Source organism: Schistocerca americana, chromosome 7 (assembly GCF_021461395.2).
Source record: "Schistocerca americana isolate TAMUIC-IGC-003095 chromosome 7, iqSchAmer2.1, whole genome shotgun sequence".
NCBI lineage: Eukaryota > Metazoa > Arthropoda > Insecta > Orthoptera > Acrididae > Schistocerca > Schistocerca americana.
This window is the reverse complement of record NC_060125.1, coordinates 232,536,465-232,551,506: the sequence shown is the minus strand read 5'-3', so window position 1 is coordinate 232,551,506 and position 15,042 is coordinate 232,536,465. Positions and strand designations below refer to the sequence as shown.

The following is a 15,042-nucleotide window of genomic DNA, read 5'->3' as shown; positions in this document are numbered from 1 at the left end:
AGCGCCAGAAAACAGACATCATTGTGCGTGTGCAACTGCAGTGGTATATAAAGCACTAAGAGAGCTTACATTACACCATAAAAGAAACAGGGCATCAGAGGATACTCCAAAGAGCATTGGATTTTCGTAAACCATACTAAAATGCATAATTCGGCTTGAGGTGCAAATTGGCTTTTTCCAGATTCACAATGAAGTAGGTCCCATCTGATATTAAGCTTTTCAGTGTGGTTTCTGGGATGTAAATTTTCTTGGAGTACCAGTACTCTACGATCTCATGTTTGGTTCTTTATTATGGCATAATGCCATACAGGGCAGAAGATGATAACGTGCACTTGAAATTCAGCGAACAGTTGGAACTACCCAATACTCTAGAATGAAACACATCGTTTCAAATAAAATGATTGCCTCAGCGGAAAGATTACTAAAGCCAAATTTCTTTAGCAAACTTGCAAAAATAACTTCATTGTTCTGCAAGGCGATTAATGCTTGACTGCTACTAACTTGGAAATAAAATAAAATCAGAAAACTGAAATTAATACTATATTTTTGCCCTCCGTAATTATGTGAATGTATTTTAATTCACTTGATAGCTTAAGCCACAGAAATCCGTTTTGTTTTCATTTGACATGGGAGCTGTACACGAAGAGAAGCAGCGAAATCACTTAACGTAAACACGGGTCACGTGGAGACTGACCTCCTCCCCACTACTAACTCAGACAACTCTGTGCAAGCGCGAATCTGGCAGCTAGGGCGCGCGAGAAAATTTTTTCTCGTTTACATCTGGCTGCTTGCTGCTACTACCGATACAGCTAGCAGCCAAACTTCAAATAGCGGGAAGCGGGAGAAGGTACTGCTTATTCGCGAGTCAACTGCGCATGCGCAACAGACCGCTGGCAACTGGTCAAACGAACCTAATGTGGTTAGTTGTGACGTCATGATCATAGCAAGCAGTTTATTGTTACGAAGAATTAGTCTGCGCCCTACGGCCTTTGGCATATTTTTGCTATTTGCAGACGCTTGTGCGTGCACGGTGTTTTGTTGTTGTATACTGCGCATTTCCTTTGCCACTAAAGTTTTATTTTTTTCCCCTCTCGTTTATATTTTATTGCTGCAGTATTTCTCCAGTAGCAGAATACAATAACATTCTTTGCTAGAGAATCAATTCTGCAGTCAAAATTACAAAAATTTAACTGAAAGCTAAAACAATGAAAAATTCCCGGAATTCCGAAAAATTCCCGGGTTTTTCCCGGTTTTCTCCCAGATGAAAAAATTCCCGGGTTTTTCCCGGGTCGTATACACCCTGAACCTAGGGAACAGGTGATAGTCACTGGGCGCCAAGTCAGTACTATTATATAGGGTGGGTGGGTGGGTGGGTGATTATATGTTCCACTGAAACTGTTGCAGGAGAGCAGTGGTTTGCCAAGCGATGTGTAGGCGAGTGTTGTCATGGAGAATGTGTATGCCCTTGCTCAACATTCCTCTTCCACGGTTCTGAATTGCCCGTTTTCTCCAGTTCTGAATTGCCCGTTTGAGTTTTTTCAGAGTCTCACAGTATCTGTTAGCGTTAATTGTGCTCCAAGCAATTCAGCTCAGACGACGAGGTGAAAGAAGAGATTCATAAGTTTTTGAACAGCATGGCGGCGAGCTGGTATGACATAGGCATACAAAAACTGCCACAGCGTCTACAAAAATGGATCAACAGAAATGGTGATTATGTTGAAAAATAGCTAAATGTTCAAGCTGTAAACTGATGTAAACCATTGTAGAAATAAACAGGTCTATGTACTCATATAAAAAATAGGGACCTTACTTTTGGAATTACCATTGTAGAAAGCTTGTCCAATCGATACAAACTCCACCTGTAAAAAGAAATTTTTCTCTGCCTCCCTAAATGATCTCCTCTTCTTTTTTCGAGTTTTCATTAACTGCTTTTGCTTCATATTGTTACTTGCCTCTTCTTTCTTCTGGATGTCCTCTATCTTCCCATTTCATACAACAAAAACAGTCAAAATGTGGGCACTGAATAATATTTTTATTTCAAAAAATCAGTTTCAAAATACAATTACATAATATAATTCAAAGATTATCTCTATCTGTTGATTGCTGTTACTATGCCAACCAAGGATCACAGTTAACCACAAGATCAGCGATTTGTCGTAAATCTCTGGCAGGTGTGTTAACAATTCTCAAGTACAGTAAATTATTGTCAACGGCCTTGCCTCAGTGGTTTCATCAGATTACCGAAAGTAGCAGTTATGGTTACAAAAACTGGCAAGGATAGGGAAAGTGTGCTAACCACATGCCCCTCAACATTGGCATCTAGTGATGCCTTCGGCTGAGAATGACATGGAGTCTGACGGTACTGTTTGGTCTTCTGATTACAGTTCAGACGGAGAAAGACAATAAATTATTACTGACATAATTTGTGATGACTCTTAGTCACTTCCTAAATAAAAAACTTAATCACTTTCTATAGATATACTCTATCATGTCCATATTTTTCAAAATGTTTTGATATTAACACCTTATATCAATTTTTCATGATGTTGCCGCATCAGAGATTACTCAGCACACTCAACTGGCTTTGTAATAGCTTTTAAACTTACATTAAACAAACAAACAAAAACTCACTTCCAAGCATTGTTCTTTAAACACATCCCCGGCAAATATTTTTGATTCATTATCTTCCAAAATAATTTGTAACAAACACTTTTAACTTCTTTCCCAAAGACATAAACTGTTTTATTAAAGAACACTATGTACACACTGCCATGTAAACTATGTGGAATTCTCTATACATGTTTTAGCAAGCATGTCTCCTCCTGAACTAAACATAAATTTTATTTTTCATTTCAAAACACTGCTACGCTGTCTTAGTAATGAAGGCCGTAGCATCTACGGGAAACTTCCGGCATCATCTTGTGTGAGGCCATCTGGACGTAAGTCTATGTCCGCCATCTTCAACATTCGTAGAAGGTTGAAGATTCCTTGGGTTGCCTCTTAGCTGATGTGATCTTCACGAAATATAAAATACACACATTTCTAGTTTTCTTAAAGTTGACATAATATCTACAAACATATATTTCACATAAGGACCACAATGATACTATACAACAAGCATTTGACTCTGTACCACATCTACAATTACTGTCAAAAGTACTGTTGCTACCCATCTGTATGACAACCCACATTGGATGATCAAAAGAGGAGAACGAACACTGGAAACTGTATTAAACTTCTACTATCTCAACTGACAGAGTAAAACCAGCATACTTATTTCTGAACTGCCACCTACACTTGTGCCTCAAAACCAAATGCATGTACTACCATCCAAAAAAGAAGCACAATCTAACCGAAGAACATGCTCCGGATGCTGAGTTGATTTTCCAGAAAGATATCTGGACGATGTTCCACTTCTTCCTAGAGGGTTGATGAAGCTAGTAAAACAGTCACAACTACGTTTCGTAGATGTTGATGAGTTCGCAGACCCGTCACCAGAGGTACCCTTTGTTCGGCATCGGAGGTTGTTTTGTTTAGCAACACTCCATAGAAGTAGACAGAATTTATTTAGATACACATTGTGCTTAGCATTACCTGCCAGATTAGGCAAGAGTGCTAATGCGCTGCTTCCTGGACTCTGGTAGGCGGGCCGGCCCCGGATCGAATAGGCCCAGCAGATTAACAACGTGGGCCAGTGTGCCAGCCAGCCTAGATGTGTTTTTAGGTGGTTTTCCACATCCCCCTAGGTTAATACTGGGCTGATCCCCACTTCCTGCCTCAGTTAGAAGACTCACAGACATCTGAACACATTAGCACTATTCCATGGATTACACTAGATGCAGACAGCTGGGGGGGGGGGGGGGGGGAGGGACTAATTCCGTCCCACCGGGGTACAGGGTGGCAGCAGGAAGGGCATCCAGCCACCCCTTAACATTAACCTTGCCAAATCCATACCTAACCACGCCGATCCTGTGACCCGCGGGATAAAGGCGCGAGCAAAAGAAGAAAAGAAGATCGTGCTTAGCATAAATTTGCTAAAATTTATAAGTTGCAAGGTCTTGCTTATCTTAAAAAATGGTAACTTAATAGGATTCTTGCAAGTATGTTAACTCAACAGAATTCTTGCAAATTATTTCATATAAAAGTGTTGTGGGAATCCTGAGTTCTACAACAATTATAATTGGAAAAGCCTTCCAAGAAAAGTAGGCGCACAACAGTCATAATAAGTATCACACTGAATGTTGCACCTCACAACCCACTTCTGACCATGACACCAGTAGTCACCCCTGAGGTGGTCAGTATAACTCTTCTTCACAAAATTCCTGAATACATTTGTGTTCCACTACAGTACAAGAGCAATATTACAAATAGGGTCTGTCTTTATGTTTCTGCTGCATTGGGGAACGTACTCCAGTGGTTCCCCCAGAAATGCATCATAGTCCATTGCAGTTATAGAAACTGATACCATATTGTATCATGTAACAAGCACCTGTGAGCAGTATGTATACGGACAGGGCCTTTTGGACAAGGCGCTGCGTCCACTTGACATCTTGTGCATGAGGTTCAGCGTAAAAATCAACATGTTTTGTTACACACACACACACACACACACACACACACACACACAAATTTTAAGACCTGAAGATGACAGTTAAGATTGTCGAAACTGGTTGTCTTGAATGAAAAATATTTAATACGATCTTGGCTTTTGAGAATGGTTTTTAATAATAAAATTTCTAGTTGGTGTGATGAATGGCAGCTAGCTCTCAACACAGAAAAATTTACATTACTGCAGGTGAGTGGGAAAAACGATCCCGTAATGTTCAAATACAGCATAAGTAGCATGTTGCTTGACAGTATCACAGTGATTAAATATCTAAGTACAATGTTGTAAAGCAATATGAAATGGAACAAGCACATAAGGATTGTTGTAGGAAGGGTGGATGGTTGACTTATTGGGTGAATTTTAGGAAAATGTGGTTCATCTGGAAACGAAAAGCGAATTTGACGCTGTGCGACTCATTCTTTACTACTGCTCCTGCATTTGGAATCCCCATCAAGTCAGATTGAAGGAAGACATTGAAGTAATTCAGACGGGGGCTGCTACATTTATTATCAGTAGGTTCGAACAGCAACCATGTATTACAGAGATGCAGTGGGAAGTCAAATGGGACTTTCTGGAGGAACGCAGGAGTATACAGTAATCCAGAAATAACATATGTATAATGACAGAAAAACAGTGAATGCATAATGACGGAAATAAAATGTAGAGCTGTACCATCTTACGAGCTGTACGCTGGGACTGCCACTCGGGCTGGCTGTGTTGCTGTGGGCCTTCCGCCGCCCTTATGCCATCTAGACGACTCACTGCAGGAGTACGCAGTAATCCATAAACGAGTCTAAGCGCACCTTCACTCATCAAGAAGTAAATTACTGAGCTGGGCGTTGAAGCTTACTCTTGTGTCTGTTTGCCTACAAATAAATTTGTTTTTTCATAGGTGCCACCTTATGCAAGCACAATTTTTTTGCTTCTTTTCTATACAGACATGTTTTTATGAAGTTACTAGATAGCCACCAAACAAAAAATGCTATGATTATGTTGTACTTCCAGCGAACCATGTTTGGGTTGGAAAAAAGAAGAAAAATTGTTTGGTCAAGGTGTAACCTACAGATATTCAAAAACAAATTAACTACAGAGTTCATTCCTGGGCTCGCAACTTGCATGATTGACATTCCAATAACTTTAAAGACCTCTTCAAATATGTAATGTTTGCTGGTCATACAATCATACCAGTCAGGGACCAAAACTTGGCCACACTGCATACAGTCCATACAATAGCTGAACAGGCCTATCACTGAGTCACAGCAAATAGTTTGCATCTTAAACCCAGTAAGACTCATAACATGTAGTTTCAAACGTAAAAAAAAATGAAATGCTGGAACCAGAATTAGACATTAATGGTTGTGGCAAATCAGAGGGGAGGGGGGGTAGTTACCTTCATAGTCCCAGATGCTATTGAATTTGGCATATGTTAAAATTCAGGAGTTTGTAAAAACACTTATTTTTTTGTTTCCTCCAAAAAATTCCTGCCCTGAGATACAGACCTCCAAAGATGACACTGCAAACACCATTTTGAAGATGCGAATTTTGGAAAAATTTTTAAAATGCTGTTCTCTGTAACAGTTCTAGGTATTTTGTTAAGCGTTTTTTGATTTGAAAGAGAATTGCTTTATGATTACAATAGTATCCTCCTTTTGGACTTATCTGTCAAAGTTATTTTCCTGTCACCTTTTGAATTTTTCTTTTTTTATAATTTAGAGAAAAAACTGTTTTAATGCCAATCCAGATTGTCGATTAGTACTATATAGTACTATATTATAAATGATAGCTTCCACTTTTAAGTTGGACAAGTTTTATTTTAAAAAATATTTTTTTTTCTTTCAAAGGTAATGTATGTCTTCACTGAAGCTGTTTCTTACTAATTTCTTTGTTACAATGTTTATTTCTATTGTCTTTGTTGCAGTTATTTCTTATCATTTTCTTTGTTGTAGATATTTCTCGCACTTTCTTTGTCGTGGTTGTTCATTGCAGGTTTCTGTATTTTAGTTGTTACATGTTAATGTGTTTACTGAAGAGGTTTCTAAGAAATCTGAGACCATCCAGCGAGTAATGTGTTTTCGTGGGGAATTTGCCAGTTCACACAGTTGCAGTGTGTTTTGTGAAAAGGACTATTTGAAATGTCTTCTGGCTGGGGCCATAGGAGAGTGAAGTGTGCTGACTATTTGCATATCCATAAAAGAGTGATATATAAGACAAACAAAAAAACAGTCTTTGTTCAGGTTGGGAATAAGTGTTCTCATTTGAAGACACTGTTTCAAAGTGAAGATGTTTCTAGTTACAACTTTTTGTGTTCTAAATGTTTTGACAGAATAACAACAATGATAGTATCTAAACAAGGTGAAGCCTCATATGGTGCAGATGATGTAGATTTTGCATCCACAGAGGAAGAATTGAATATCCTGAATCAGTCCACTACAGAGGTAGGTGTTAAGTTCTGTTAAGAAACTGTGGTCAATGAAGTCGAGTTATAAGCTCTATGCACCAAGAAAGCACAGAGAAATTACTAAAGCTGTGAATGAATACACTACAGCAAAACTAACAATACTCTTCAAAGTAGAAATTCCATCTTCAGAAGAAAATGAACCAAAGAACTCTTGCACCTCTTGCCAGGAATTTTTCACAAGTATAAATTCAGCTGTTGAATATTGTGCATACTACAGTTTTAATTATTATTCCACAGACATTTTCAAAGAAAACAATTTTGAACCACATTCCATCAATATCAAAGTACATGGTAGACAAATCAATAAATGTGAGATCTGTAAAAGGAGTCTTTGGAAGACCAGATCCCTATTATGGTCATCCTGTAGAAGCAGGTCAAGTTCAGACAGACACTATAACCGTAACAGTTGAAAGTCAAAAAGTTGCGACAGTGAAGAGGTACATGACTCGCAGTATCAGAGAAACTTTTGCAATTTATAAGAGCAACTGTACAACTTCACATATTGGAAGATTAAAATTTTATGCACCATGACCTAAGTGGGTAGTTCCACACCCACCTAGAGATGTCTGTTTTTGTGTGCAATGCGCAAATTTTGAACTTCGTGTGGTAACTTTGAAGAATTAACTGGAGCACGTACCATATGACACCTCGGTTGGGCATGTGAAGTCATTAGTAGTCTGTGACAAAGCGACAGACTTGTTTGTTTCAAGAATGTGGTGACTGCCCTGGAAAGGGAGGACTGTCTTTACAGACATTTGGCCTGGAAGACGTTGCAGATAACTCTGCAGAAATTACATACGAGACATGGGAGGAAAATAAACTAATTAAGAAAGCTGTTTCCTTTGACAGTTTCATTGATGAACTTGGTAAATGGTCAGTGAAAGCAGTAACATACCACCATCTGAAGAAATTGCAACAACACATTGCAGAAGTGAAAGGGTGTGTAAAGGCTGAAGAACTATGTTTAGTGCTTCACTGTGAGTTCGTTGAGAACTGGTCTGTAATTCCCCCACAGGAAGAACAAGGGTATCATTGGAGTAATGACCAGGTTTCAATTTTTACAGGGGTAACATTTTCAAAACAAGACCACAAGTATTGCAGTTATAAGTGATGACACTGGACATGACTCAGCACATGCTTTGCTAGCAATGCGCAAAATTCTTCAACTGCAAACAAGGGCAGAGAAGTGCATCATTATTTCTGACGGTGCTCCTAGTCATTTTAAAAATCGTTACTAGCTGTTTGAATTGACTAAGTCACTTGTGCCAACTGACTGGATATACAGTGCTGCTGGCCACAGGAATGGGCCTTGTGATGATGTAGGAGGCCTGCTGAAGCACCATGCTACACAACATAATCCTAGAAAACAATCTTTCCAGACCAAATACAGCTGTGATTCAGAATGCTGAAGATTTTACAAGAGTCGTGAAATCTTACACATCCACAGCCCTCGTTCTTTTGTCCAAGGAGGAAATCAAGGAATTCTGTGAGCAGAAAAAAAGAAGAATGGTCCAAGCAAACTACTCCTGTGAAAGGAATTCAGAAGACACATTTTTGTACTCAGAATGATGGGCGAACTCATATTTCACACACTTTAGAGAGCAAGAAAGAAGAAATTTTGTTCGTTCGGCCAATACCTCAGAAACAGCAGAATAATATTCAGATTCACAACCTGAGAAGGGGGATGTTTGTGGCTTGTGTATGACTGATCGGTGGATTGCAGAGATTATAGAAACCAGTTGTAAGTTAAACAAAACTGTAGTGAATTTTATGCTACCATATAGACCAGCTGCTGGATATAGATTTCCAGCTGAAAGCCAGCAACACCACCATCAGTGCTCACTTCCTGTTCACAATGTTTTGAAGATTGTAAGTGCTCCAGTTCTTATTGTTTCAACAGGAAGGCATCACTCTATACCAAAGAAGAATACTGAATCAGTGTAACACTGGCTTATTTCAGTACAAAACAGAGTACACAGAAGTTATATAAATTGAAAAAGTCTTTCGACCTTTCACATACATTCTGGAACCATTTAAAAATGTTTGAAAAAAGAGTATCTTACTCATCTTTCTAAACTAAAATTATGTTAAATAAGGCTAGGTTTTGATTTTTATGAGCCTGTTATGTGATAATGTGGTACTAAAACAGGTTTTATCCATGGCAAAAATTTCATTTGTTTATAAGACCTGTTCAACCTAAAAGTGGAAGCTCTCCTTTTCAGGGAAATGTAGAACTATATGGTACTAATCAACAGAAAAAACAATCAAAATTGTATGGATTGGCATTTTTGGAAGAAAAAAAGGGAATTTCCATAAATTATAAAAAAGTTCAGAATGCTACAGTAAAAGAACTTTGAGAGGTAGGTCGAAATAGAGGATTTCTTTGTAACCATAAAACAATTATCTTTCAAATAAAAAAACCAACTAAACACTTAGAACTGTTCCAGAGATACAGCATTTTCAATTTTTTTTCCAAAATTTGCATCCTCAAAATGGTATACGCAGTGAAATCTTTGGAGGGCTGTATCTCTGAGCAGAAATTATTTTGGAGGGAAAAAAAGTGTTCCTTACTTAGTCCGTCATTTTAACATATGCTAAATTCAATAACATTCGAGACTACGTAAGATTTTTTCCTAGCCTGCCTGAATCGATAAGGACTATGCCTTATATTCTAAATTAGTGCTGTACAATTCCTTGGATTCTGGCCAGTTAGCAAAATAAAATTGAGTTAACTCGCAGCTAAACATATCAAGATGCTGGACCCAGCTTGTTTTGTTTTAGAATTGTCTCTAATCGTGTCGAGTTGTAGACAAGGGTTTTTGCACGCTTATCATACTTTCATTTCTCTATTCAATTTTATTTTGTTGAACCATACTGCCAACAACTTGATACAAATACAAAAATATCTACATAGAAATACTACAACAGAAAGAATCTACACAATAACTTATAAACAGTATCCATATATTATATAACTTTTAAAAAAGACAACATCATATATAACTGGAAGAAAATACAAAAAAAGGGAACTTAACATAATTTTGGGAAAATCTTCCAGGAGACGAGTCTGATAATATACACAAATTTATACATATTACTGTCCCATAAGGCTGGTTCACACTAGGCCAGTAATTTAATCAAGTGTTACGCGATTTAATGAACATGGTTTAGTAAATTTGGTAAATAAAACAGTTTAGCTGGCCCGATCCAGTATGTTAAATCGTAGTCAGTCAAGTAGCTTCCCCCATCCCAGATCACCACTGGCGTGCAACTGGACACGTAAACACCGTTTGTTCAGTAGCATGCAGTATTATCTGTCTTTGTTCCACTCTATTTTCAGTCATGTTTCTAGTGGCTCAGCAACATGACTGAGTGACAATACAACGTTAAGTTTGTTTCTCTTTACATGGAACACAAGTGTTTGTGTAATGTGGAATGTCCAATGTACAAAAATTACACAGCAAAAGAAGTCACTATCGCAGAGCTGTAAAAGTTAATGTGAATACCAGGGCTCCATGAGAAGGAGATTAAACAGAAAATTAAAAACTTCAAAATTTTTTGTCACAAGAAACAGAGTTTGATGTGCTCGGAAAACATGTTCCCCTCTGGCTAAAGTAATTGCCATGGCTATTGGCTTTGAAGGTCCAAAAACACATGGAACTATATGTAAACAGGATTCACTGACAGCATACAAGGGGTGACCCAAAAATAACCGGAATTTCTTTCTAGAAAGTATATACTTTATTGGTTTCAAATACAACCTTAATCTCCTTCAAAGTACTCTCCATTAGCATTAATACACTTGTCCAAACGTTCATTCCAGTGTTTGAAGCACCTTTTAAATTCGTCCTCTTTGATACCTGCTAGCACTTTCATGACATTGCGTTTTACGTCTTCCACATCTGCAAAACGCTTCCCTCTCAAATCTCTTTTCATCCTCGGGAACAGAAAGAAGTTCGAAGGTGCTAAATCTGGCGAATAGGGCGCGTGGGTCAAGGTAGTCGTCTTCGTTGGGACCAAAAACTGGCGAACGCTGAGAGCCGTGTGCGCGGGAGCATTGTCGTGATGCAGGAACCACATGCCAGACTCCCATAAAGCCGGACGTTTTCGCGACAAACTCCCAAACTCCTGCAAAGCCGTTTCATAATCTCCAAATAGAATTGTTGGTTTACTGTCTGGTTTTCAGGGACAAATTCAGAGTGTATGGTCCCTTTGATGTAAAAAACAGACCAATTTCGTTTTCACATTCGATTTCACTTGTCGAGCTTTTTTTGGTCGAGGTAAGCAAGGTGACTTCCATTGTCATGACTGTTGTTTACTTTCTGTATCATACCCAGAGCACCATGACTCATCACCTGTAATGATTTTGTTGAGGGAATGTGGATCATCTTTGAACGCGTCCTTCATTTCAAGACAGACTTGGCGACGATCCCTTTGATCTCTGGCAAGAAGCTTCGGCACGAATTTTGCTGCCACTCTTCGCATCCTCAAATCGATGGTCAAGATGAGCTCCAGGACAACCCGGACAAGTTCTCGAGTTGGTCGATTGTCCTGCGTTGATCTTCACTGATGAGATCACGGATTTTGTCGATGTTGTCTTCAAGCAGTTGAAGGTCGACCGGAACGGGGCTGATCTTCAACCACCATTTCTCACTTTTTAAACCAAGAAAACCATTTGTACACTTGCGTTTTACTAAGAGCATGGTCTTTGTAGGCTGTCTGAATCATCACAACAGTTTCTGCTGCGTTCTTGCCGAGCAAGAAACAAAACTTCACTGCTGCATGTTGTTCGTAAGAACTAGCCATTTTCTCGTGTCACGTCTGCACTGTATGCACACTCAAAGAACTGCCAAAGGAACCACACTTCTCACTGTTGGGTGATGCCGCGTGGCAGAATGACTCAGCAGAGCTCCTACTATAACCCTCTGGTGGCGCAACCTGCTACTTCAAGTACACAATGTGCAGCATTACGATTCCGGTTACTTTTGGGTCCCCCCTCATAGATTACAAGACTCCATTGGGCAATACAGAATGGAGATTATCAGCCACACTTCGATGGATTTGCCTTGACCTTATGCTCCAAGACAAGAAAACAACAATTCCACTGAAAGTGCACTGAGCACGGAGAGAGATTCCCCTCATCTGCAAGTAAAAGCATCGCATTATCAGACTACTCCATACTCAGAAGAAGTAGTGTCAAGATATAATGAAACATATCTACATTTCTCATTTGTGTCACTGAACCACTTGCTTCCCATTCATCACTGAACTCTGAACATTCTCCAACAGACATCACTTCAGAAATGACAACTGATAATCTCCCAATTGCATTTTATGTGTAATGAAGTCTTGTTTTAAAACTTTTTTGTTTTATCTTACAATGATTACTTTAAAAATATTTTGTTTTAAAATAAAGAAATACATAAAACCATGAGATGGTTTTTCAGACCATAACTTGATGGACTCTTTCAACACTTCATAATTAGCATCACAAACTTCTCGAAAGAATAAACAAATAGTTATAATAATAATTTCATGTGGTTCACTGGCTCTGTGCAAGTCTTTCAACTGGACACCACTTCTGCACAAAAAGGTACAACACTTCCTACAATTTACTTTCTGCAGTTAGGGCTCCTCTTCAATGAGTACTTTTCTAATAGAAAATTGCAGCAACTTTTCTGACATTCTCAAAAGTATTCTTTCGGGTCATCAGTTGAGAGGTCTTTCAGAAACACATTGAAAGTTCCATGCAAATCTCTCTAGCTAATCCATTTTCATGCTCACTGTCTCTTTCTCTTCCTTACTGTTTCAATCTTCTTCCACCTCTTCCAGTATAACCATTGTTGTAAGGTGTATAATCATGTGTGAATGTGTGCTTGCTTACTTGTTGTTTAGCTGTTAACTAGGCCTACTATATCATTTGCTACTTGACCGAACAGTATACAGATGTAAACTATCCCGAGAAAGTCTGTTAAAGTTTCAAGAATCAGCTTTAAGTAATTACCCAAGGGATGTACTACAATCCCCTACACATCACTCACAGGGATCATGAGGATAATATTAGAATAATTATTGCATGCACAGAGGCATTCAAACAATCATTCTTCCCGTGCTCCATATGTGAATGGAACACGAAGAATCCCTAATAACTGGTACAATGGGATGCACCCTCTGCCGTGCACCTCACACTGGTTTGCAGAGTACACATGTAGATGTAGATGCCGATGTAGGTGTAGATTGTGAACTAGCCTCTAGAGTGGTGATGCAGAACACCTATTAGCATATTTACAATGCATCTGAAATGTGATCTTCTGTAGCAGTTATCAACAAGTAACATCAAAATTGACTTTTTATTGCAGGTGTACTTTCTGTGGATAACAAAGACACAAAAACAATTTGAATGGCTGGTAGATATCATTAGAGAGGTGGAGAATGCCGACATCAGTAATGTTGTGTCTGTACACATTTTCATAACACAATTCTACCACAAGTTTGATCTCAGGACTATTCTTCTGGTAAGTAAACTATGATTTACAATTCATCATGCCTGGTCACATGTTAACACTGAACGTGATAACTAAGCAGACAAACAGTCAGATGGAAAAATTTCTTGGGTTATTGTAATGTGTTAGTGTTAACATTTCAATAAAGCAAATGGATGGGAGAATTTCTAAATAGCCCCTTGGAGTAATGTGATTTACAACTATCACATGAATGAAATAACCTCTGCTTTGCCCGATTTAATTTGACACCATTCTATTATCCATTTTTCATTTTTGTTAATGTTCATTGTACAATCTCTTTCTTCATTCCACACCTTTTCCAAGTTATTTGCAGGCTCTAAATTAAAGTTTCATCGTCAAACCTCAAAGTTTTTATTTCTCCTGCCTGAACTTTAATTACTTTTTCAAATTCGTCCTCGGTTTCATGTAACGCTTTATCAGTGTAGAGACTGAATAACACTGGGGAGATGGTACAGTCCTGTCTCACTCCCTTCTCAACCACTGTCCCATTCCCCTTTCACGCTCTTCAACTTTTATAGCTGCAGTCTGGTTTCTGTACAAGTTGTGCATAATTTTGTGCTCTATTTCATCCAAGAAACCTTCAGAATTGCAAATAATTTAATCCACTCAACATTGTCAAAAGCTTTCTCCAAACCCACAAATACCATGAACACTGCTTTGCCTTTTTTAACTTATGTTTCAAGGTAAGTCTGACAGTATTGTTGCATGTGTTTTCATATTTCTGTCAAATGACCATCTCTGAGGTCAGCTTCTACCAGTTTTTTCCATTCTTCTATAAATACTGTGTGTCAACATTTTGAAATTATGACTCACGTGTCTCGTGTTATCTTGCACACCAGGTAGAACAGTTTTGTCATGGCTGGCTGTCCCAAGGAATTCAATAATTCTGAGGGAATGGCATCCTCCTGGGGCCTTGATTCAACTTTCCTCTACCAATGTCTTATTAAAGTGTTCAGTTTTGTATTTGTCTGTGGATGGTCCTCCTACAGGTGATGACACAACATGAAATTACCTCTGATGCTAGTCCCAGAATGCTCCATGCTTGGAAGAGATGTCTTCTACTAGGAGCTTGGCAATCTCATAAGCTTCATCAGTCGGCACAGCTTCACTCACAGTGTAGCAGGTGCAGTAGTCAGTGCAGATTATCCACCGATACCAGTTTGTCAACTTTGGAAATTTCCCCATGAGGTCAGTTCTAAGCCAATGGAACAGCACTGCTGCAGGTGGAATTTGTATCAGCTACCTTGGAGGCAACTGTAACACACACATCCACTCATTGGCCTTTTTTACAGGGGGTCACACAGTGTCCTAATGGATCAGTAAACACCTGACCTGATATACCTGCGCCTGGTTCTGTCAGTCTTTGTGAATCCCATGTGACCCACAGAGCATTCAGGACTGCCCCAGCCCAGGGTCAACAGGATATTTCATTTAAATTCCTTCCCATGCAGGAG

General features: G+C 38.8%; 2 protein-coding genes across 7 annotated transcripts in view; one reads left to right on the top strand and one right to left on the bottom strand.

Moving 5' to 3' along the window:
- Window positions 1–15,042, bottom strand: part of LOC124622094 (GPI mannosyltransferase 2-like) — a 387,261-nt gene that overhangs the window by 343,213 nt on the left and 29,006 nt on the right. The gene's annotated exons all lie outside the window — the stretch shown is intronic.
- LOC124622093 (dual oxidase-like) overlaps window positions 1–15,042 on the top strand; it is a 252,302-nt gene that overhangs the window by 212,249 nt on the left and 25,011 nt on the right. For both annotated transcript variants that reach the window (XM_047147673.1, XM_047147674.1), the window contains exon 30: window positions 13,424–13,579. In XM_047147673.1, coding sequence (XP_047003629.1) covers window positions 13,424–13,579 — 156 coding nt within the window. The remainder of the gene's footprint in view (window positions 1–13,423; window positions 13,580–15,042) is intronic.